This window comes from Fulmarus glacialis, unplaced genomic scaffold (genome assembly GCF_000690835.1).
Source record: "Fulmarus glacialis isolate BGI_N327 unplaced genomic scaffold, ASM69083v1 scaffold30356, whole genome shotgun sequence".
Lineage (NCBI taxonomy): Eukaryota > Metazoa > Chordata > Aves > Procellariiformes > Procellariidae > Fulmarus > Fulmarus glacialis.
The window spans coordinates 1-8,292 of record NW_009220700.1 but is presented as its reverse complement, the minus strand read 5'-3'; the positions used below and the strand labels follow the sequence as shown (position 1 = coordinate 8,292).

Below are 8,292 nucleotides of genomic sequence, written 5' to 3'. Positions count from 1 at the left end.
CCTGAGGATAACTGGTCTGACTATTAAAGACTGAGGCAAAGAAGGCATTAAGTACCTCAGCCTTTCCTCATCCTTTGTCACTATGTTTCCCTCCTGCATCCAATAAAGGATGGCGATTATCCTTAGCCCTCCTTTTGTATTTATAGAAACATTTTTAATTGTCTTTTATGGCAGTAGCCAAGTTAAGTTCTAGTTGTGCTTTGGCCCTTCTAATTTTCTGCCTGCATAACCTCATGACATCCTAGTAGTCCTCCTGAGTTGCCTGCCCCTTCTTCCAAAGGTCATAAACTCTCCTTTTTTTCATGAGTTCCAGCCAAAGCTCTCCGTTCAGCGAGGCCGGTCTTCTTCCCCGCTGGCTCATCTTTCGGCACATGGGGACAGTCTGCTCTGTGCCTTTAAGATTTCCTTCTTGAAGAATGTCCAGCCTTCCTGGACTTCTTTGCCCTTCAGGACTGCCTCCCAAGGGACTCTGTCAACCAGTCTCCTAAACAGGCCAAATTCTGCCCTCTGGAAGTCCAAGGTGGCAGTTCTGCTGAGCCCCCTCCTTACTTCTCCAAGAATCAAAAACTCTCTATCATTTTGTAATCTCTATGCCCAAGATGGCCTCCAACCGTCACATCACCCACAAGTCCTTCTCTGTTCACAAACAACAGGTCCAGCGGGGCACCTTCCCTAGTTGGCTCACTCACCAGCTGTGTCAGGAAGTTATCTTCCACACACTCCAGGAACCTCCTCGACTGTTTCCTCTAGGAGGAAACAGACTTTCCGGACTTCTGCTCTGAAGTGTAACAAGCACAGATGCTACCTGAAGTTCCTGCTTTCGCTGGTAATCTGCTTCCCATATGCAGAAATAGAATCATAGAAACATTTAGGTTGTAAAAGTCCTTTAATATCACTTAGTCCAACCATAAACCTAACACTGCCCAGTCCATCACTAAACCATGTCCCTAAGCGCCACTACAGGTCTTTTAAATACTTCCAGGGATGGTGACTCAACCGCTTCTCTGGGCAGCCTGTTCCAATTCTTGACAACCCTTTCGGTGAAGAAATTTTTCCTAATATCCAATGTAAACCTCCACCGGTGCAACTTGAGACCATTTCCTCTCGTCCTATCGCTTGTTACTTGGGAGAAGAGACCAACCCCCACCTCACTACAACCTCCTTTCAGGTAGTTGTAGAGTGCGATGAGGTCTCCCCTCAGCCTCCTCTGCTCCAGGCTAAACAGCCCCAGTTCCCTCAGCCGCTCCTCATAAGACTTGTGCTCCAGACCCTTCACCAGCTTCGTTGCCCTTCTCTGGACATGTTCCAGCACCTCAATGTCCTTCTTGTAGTGAGGGGCCCAAAACTGAACACAGTATTCGAGGTGCGGCCTCACCAGTGCCGAGAACAGGGGGACGATCACCTCCCTACTCCTGCTGGCCACACTATTTCTGATACAAATACCTTCATTTCTTGTAGTTTGGGAATTGAAAACCAGTCTGCTTTTTGGGAAATGATGATCCCTCGTTTTCTGGAATTGAATGCCAAAGAATTGTGCAGGGTAACAAATACAAATCATAATTATATGTAGTGGAGTTCTATTATATGAAAATTGTACTGATGTACAAAGCACTAATTATACGGTGACTGATATCTTCTGGTAAAGGGCTCCTTTTTCCCTGTAATAGAACTCATGACCCTATAATTAATATATTATTTATGATCTTTCTCCATGCATTTTTTATGGAGAAGACTTTGGAGCTGAGTAACAGATCTATCTGTGGAAGAGGCTGTCCACAAGAGGAAGAAAGTGAATTACAACTGATAGAAATTGAAGAGGTAAAGGTGACCACAGTTAATATAAGGCCCCAGCCATGATGATATTGAAAGCCCGGAGTCCCATGAAGAGCACAAATACTTGAATGACATGAGATTTGAATCTAAGTCAGCTTATCGCCATGATCGCAGATACTGCTGATGTTACAGCTTCTAAGTTTACCCTTGCTCGTATGTGAGAAATACAGAGATTTGGAGGGGCAGACTGCATCACAAATAAATCATCACTAAACTGAGGGAATAAAGTCTCATAACATAGCAGTTATTTCTAATTATGGAAAGAGCAAATTATATCCATGCTACTGTTTAACTACACAGCTATCTGCCATTTGCTCTGAATACCAGTTGGAATGACTAGACTTTATTACACTGTAATTAGTAGAGATACATTTTTACTTCAGTACTGTTAGCTTTCAGAACTCCATCAGTATGGTATTTTACCGAGACAAGCATATATCAAAGTCATGGAGTCACAACATGCAGGAAGCAGAAGTTACCTCTGTATTGCTGCCTTTCTTCCAGTACAGTATTCTGTAATTCCACGAGCCGTAATATTGCTTTAGAGGCCACTTGTCATGTCCATGTTCAGCAAAAGGGCCTGTGAAATCCACATGCAGGGACCCAGACTCAGACTTTACTTTTACATCAGGTGGCCCAATGACTGCTATGTATTAGAATGATGGAAGAGAAGAAAGAACGGAATTCAGTTTCACATTGTTTTCAATGTGACATTTTTACACAACCTATGACAATTCACGCTTTAAATAATTTTATCTTTTAGAAGAAAGTAATTTCCTTTCATGGGTCAGGCATAAATAAATCCTTTCCGTATAGAACTGGTCTTGAAAGGGATTTATTTTTGCAGTTAAACAATAGATATTTTTGCAGACTACATTTCCCATACACTAAACTGACTCAGTTCTCTTTTGCCAGCTGTGGTGACTCCTGGGAGAGGAAGAATTATTTCTGTAAGTTATTACTCACTTCTCTTTCTGGGCCAAGCTGCCGCAACATCTGTCTTTTCTGAGGAGACCCTATAGCGAAGTGTTTTAATGTTTCTTTCATCGTGATCACTTTGGAAAACAGAAACATTTGAATTACTTCTGCACGTCTTAAAGATTGAGTTCCTTACACTGAATATTATATTCTTGTATTTTGAAAATGGCTTGTCCTTGTTATGTTTTTGTGCCACTACCTAAATTAATTCATGAGTAGCTTAGTTATCAACTACGTTGTGTCTGCAATGAGCTTTCCATAAAGTCTCCTGTAATTCCAACAAACAACTCTGCCTTGGCTGCCTCTACTAAAGTTCTGCCTGGCTACAGCCACACTATCAAGTGTCTAAGAAAGGAAGAGCTCAATATACAGACAATTTTGCATTCCTCTAGAAATATGTGTTTCTTTAATTAAAAATAAAAAAAAATTACTTGCTGGACCATGCATTCATGTAATGCTCACGAGTATGTTGTTGAACTTGTGAAAAATAATGTGAGGAGGGCCTTGATTACTCTGGTTTTCTTAGGCTATTCCTACAATATAGTATGCAATTTCTTACAAAAGTACTAGCAGAAAGAATAACACAGAAAGGAATATCAGGTATTTTTATCATGATGCCCCGCTCAGATCAGCTATGACAACCTTAAAAATCCTCATGTTCTCCTCAGAGATTTGGCCAGTTGGCCAGTACTCCCAGGTCTTTCTTTCCAGGTAGTTTTATATCCAGATTTTCTCAGTTCAGGAATAAGCTGCCTTTCCAAAGCCAAGCCCGCTCTGAAGGCCACACGCTCTTTCAAATATATGTTGAACTACAACTCTGTTAATGATTTACACGTTTGCTCTCTGCTCTGAAAATGCATCCACGCTTTTTGCATTACACTTTCTTTTGGCTGTAATTTATACTGACAATGTTGTATTTTTTTTTTCTGTGCTATGTTTCAGTGTTTCTGTTCTAGGCAGATTGAATTATATCAACATTAGGCTTTTGGAGAGAGATAACCAATATAAGCACTTTGAAAACCGAGGCTGTAAACTGTAAAATTACACTCTGAAATTCAAGGAACAGAATGATGAAATTCAAGCAAATGAAGGCAGAACAAGAAAGAAAAGGATTTTTAAAAGTTTTTCTCGAAGCTGAGGTGTAACAGAAGCTTCCTGCACAGTTTTGTATCAACTGCTGTGAGGAGAAAAAAGCCTTGGGTAACATTAACTACATAATCTAAAATAATTTCATTTTTGCTTATGAGTGGTGTAAGAATGTACAAAATAAAGGACGCTCATTGGTAAAAACCACTCCCTCATTCCCAAGCTTGGGTGACGGCAACACGATTAACATCTCTGTTGTGCACTCTAATGCAAGGCAATGTCTAAACCACCTCTCACAAAAGACTGTGAAGCTTCACTAAGAGAATGGCAATATTGTGCAATGAAGATTTCTTGACTAAAAATTAATCTTTCACTGTGATTTTTTTAATTAAAAAAATTTAAAAAAAGCTTTCTGCCTGACATAGCAATGAAGAAAGTAACTGAACTTATTCAGATATACAGGAAGTCTGAATCCTTGAAGAAAAGCTCTCCCTGGCTGAAAAATATAAATAAAGCCTTATTTTAAAAGAAAAAAAAAAATTTTTTTAAACCTCCTCAAAAGACGTTTCAAGTACCAATACTAGCATCTACTATAATAGTGAACCTACTACGCTTTCTGACAGCAACTTCTGCCTTCAAAAAATGAAAGTGTTGCAACTAAGATTTTATAGTTCAATGTCATTAAATTTAAAAATTATCTAGGTCCTATAGATTTTCTTATGGAGCCAAATCGTAAAGGTGCATTAATAGCAGACAATATCTTTTTGCGGAAGATTAGAAAAAGGCTTACTGTCATCCATTGGCTTAAATCTGACGGTCGCCCAGTCTGAATGGTTATCTTCTGACTCCGCTCTGACCTGTAAAATGTAGTCTCCATACGCAGACAGAGAAGAGACATCACACTCTGTGAGTCTCAAGTTTGTGCTCACATTTTCATATGTGTGTCCAGGGAAATTGATGCTATATGGAAGAGAAACAAAATGTATATGATGGGTAAATTATAACATACTAAATGTCTTTCCTCTCAATTAACTGGAAAAGTGGCACATCTCTCTGTTAATACAAACAATTATGACTTGTGAACAAGAAAAATTAAATCCAGTGTATAAGAAACATTGTTATTAGTGTGTACACATTAGGGTTAAACATTTTATATGCATCTATAAATCCGTGATAAAATTAGAGTTTAAAATTATGATTCCGAAAATAGATGCCCTTTTCTTGACAGTGGTTACAAAACTTGATTCAACAGACAGTAGTTATCAGACAAGTCTGCAAATATTAAGACAATATCGCTATGCACAACTTTGCTGTCTAACTCGGACTTTATTCAGCGTTATCTTTAAGATATGCATATAAGGAAAAGCCAGAGAAAACAGAGTCAGAGAGCTGACTGGGAACCGTATAATAAATTATATTCTTTCTGTTTGGCATCAAGAGCCCACCTAGGAACGTAGTGATCCACACGTAATTGCTACCAGAACCCAGAAAAATCTTCTGTTGGCTAAGATGGCCCGTACCCTCAGTTTGGGGATTTTTCCTCAGCAGGCACCTGCCTGTGGGTGCCATCATCTCTGCTTTACATCCTACCCTGTCTTGGCCAAAGAACTCAACCTTCGGCAGGAACGCGAGACCTCTGGCCCGTCACCTGGTTTCCTTGTCAAGCAGGGAGGGAGGTGGGCGGGGAGCCCACCGTGGGGCTGGGGAAGCGGCCGCCTTCCTCGGTCCAGCCGCACAGACCGCTTTTCCCAACAGGAGAGACCAACTCGGAAGGACGCAGTGGCAAAACCAAATCAAAGCTCAATCAACCCACCAAAACCGACAGAAGGAGACCTCATAAAACGTGTCCTAGGTTTAAGGCACTGGACGGACGAGCCACCAGCCTGCAGTTCATTGGGCATTTCCACTAAGGGCGCAGGCAAGCTGGCTGCATTGGTGGCAGAGCACAAAATGCTGCTGGAGTGAAAGATCAGTTAAGGCCCTAACGCTCAGCAGGACTAAGTCTCTTGAATCGCAGGTAACAGCTACATGACAGAGAAAAAACACACACGTAGCTAATAACAGCCAACGTTAAAATGTGTTTCTGGTTCCAAAAAAAGTACGTATAAAGCTGCCTTGGGTGTGAAATGTGTAGAAAATGCTTCTGCCCTGTTATTTAGCTCAGAAGACAAACATCTCACAAGCTAAAAGAAAAGGGACAGATATTGATCTTCCTATAAAAAAGGAAACAAATCACAAATACACGCAGCTGTAAAACGTGAATTAAAGAAAGCACAACTCCCCCAGACTTACCTCTGAGATTGGACAGTGTAACTTATATTCCCTTCGTGAAACCTAGGTGCATCCCACTGTAAAATGCTATGAAGATTAACTGAAATAATTCTTGCGTTTTGGGGTTTTGGTACTATTCCAGATACTGTGGGAGCAATCAAAAAACAAGCAAACATTTTAGTATGTGTTCCTCCAGCGATTTCTCAGTCATCCAAAACTTAAATACAGCCTTCTTTTTCCTCCTTGCCTCAGACACTTTTTTTAAAAGAGACTTTAATATAATTAATTTAAATCCTGATGCCTATTGTTCCTTCTGAGTTTATGCAACAAAAGCAAATTAGCCAGCATCAGGTAAGTACAGTCTTTATGATATCATCATTTATTATGCATGACTGACTTGTTACTGCCTAAGACTTAGGGCCCATCAGGCTACCTACATGAACTCTCACTGAGATTGTCAAAATCAAATTTTTCTAACTAGTGCTCCAGTAGCACTATGGAAATAACATGGGCATGTGGATTGATTTGTTGATTTTTTCTGGCTGTTTTTTTTTTTTCCTGAAGAGGAACATGAAGAGTCTTTATACATAGACCTGGGTATAAGATTGAAATAATTAAAAAAAAAAAAAAAAAAAATCCATCTTAAGCATGTTTATACCATCACTGCATGGATTAGCACCGCCACTTAAAATGCTTAACTCATTCTGTTATTAAGCCACCCTTTTGAAAAACAGAGATAAACAAGAAGTACCTTCAAAGGCAAGGGAGCTATTAAATATACCATACAGATAAATGTATCCTTAATTGGCACTCTTCACAAGTGACGAAAAGACAATCATTTTGCTTTATTGAAACGGAATAAAGGAAACCCTAAAGTAGTATCGATGATTTAATACTATTATGATTTAACTATTTTAAAATAATTGTTGGCATTGAAACTCAACTAGAAAAGATTTTGGCCCATTATTACAACACAAGTGATCAATGCAAACAAACCCTGACAGATCGGATTAGTGCTTAGATGTCACAGGAGTAAAACCTAATGACATACGTTCTAAGATAAATAACCTATTTTATATGTCTATAGTTGATGCATAAATAACATGAAATGAATGTGTCAGTTACCCACCTTTAGCAGACAAGAGTTTTAAATCTAAACCCTGCTTAAATAAAAACTATTTCACAGACTCAATTCCTACAACGTTACCCTTGCACCCAACAAATCAACTCAAACACACTTCACATCATGAAAGCAGAAGTTGCTTGCTCCCCTGCACCCCGACCTCCTTGAGAGATGCCGTCCCCGTGCGCACGTGCCCTCACCGGTACCCACCTCGGGCACTCGCCCTCGGAGATCTCTGCCTGTGCGCACGCTGTGCCCCTTTGCAGGCCCTTCCGGCCTCCTGCCCCCACACCTTCTCCTACCTGCAAAATCCCAGGTGTGCAGAACGCTAAGGAAGATGGGTGCAGGTCACAGGGTGCAAAGACTCAGCGTGAACAACACAGCTGAAAAAAAATCTGGCTAGTACAAGGCATCTGATTTCTCCTCTCCCGCTACAAAGGACTCTCTCTAGGGCGCTGCCTGTGCTTTGAGGAAGCTCCCTCCAAAGATGTGAGGTAGGCCTGTAAATTCCCAGTAAAAAGCATGATGCCTCCGAAGGCTCGCTTCCCTGACAGCGTTTTCTACTTGAAAAGCCTCCAGGTAAAGTTTTTTTATTCAGCACTGTGAACCCAAAGAAATGAGAAAATACTTCTGTGGTTTTGTACTTTGTAAACGGAAGGTTTGCACACAGCTCACATCACAGTCCTAGATACGGCCTGTTTTGGGAAACGTATGGCCCGGGACAGTCTAAGCGGCCGTGCTGTTGTGCCCGGAGCAGCAAGAGCTCTGCCGGAGAAGGCCCGTTTGTGCCGGGCTTTGCAGGCACAGCTACGGCCGCGCTCCCACACCTCAGGGTTACCGCGCTTTTGGTTTCGCCCCCACGCGCGTGTTTCATCGCTGGGACTTGCACAAGTGTCCCAAACCGAAAAGGAAAGTTCCCGTTTCTCAGCACGGATGCAACCTTCGGGGGGAAAAAAGCGCGTGGGCAGCGGGAGCTGGGCCCCCGCCAGCACCCCGGCAGC

General features: G+C 41.4%; 1 protein-coding gene across 1 annotated transcript; it reads right to left on the bottom strand.

Moving 5' to 3' along the window:
• Nucleotides 1-2,312: 2,312 nt before the first annotated feature.
• On the bottom strand, nt 2,313-6,313 carry LOC104078994 (interleukin-10 receptor subunit beta-like; the record flags this gene model as incomplete). Its single annotated transcript, XM_009580853.1, has 3 exons — nt 2,313-2,479; nt 4,688-4,857; nt 6,190-6,313. Coding segments are annotated over 3 exons (461 nt in total), but the record flags the coding sequence as incomplete, so codon positions are not given.
• Nucleotides 6,314-8,292: the final 1,979 nt, after the last annotated feature.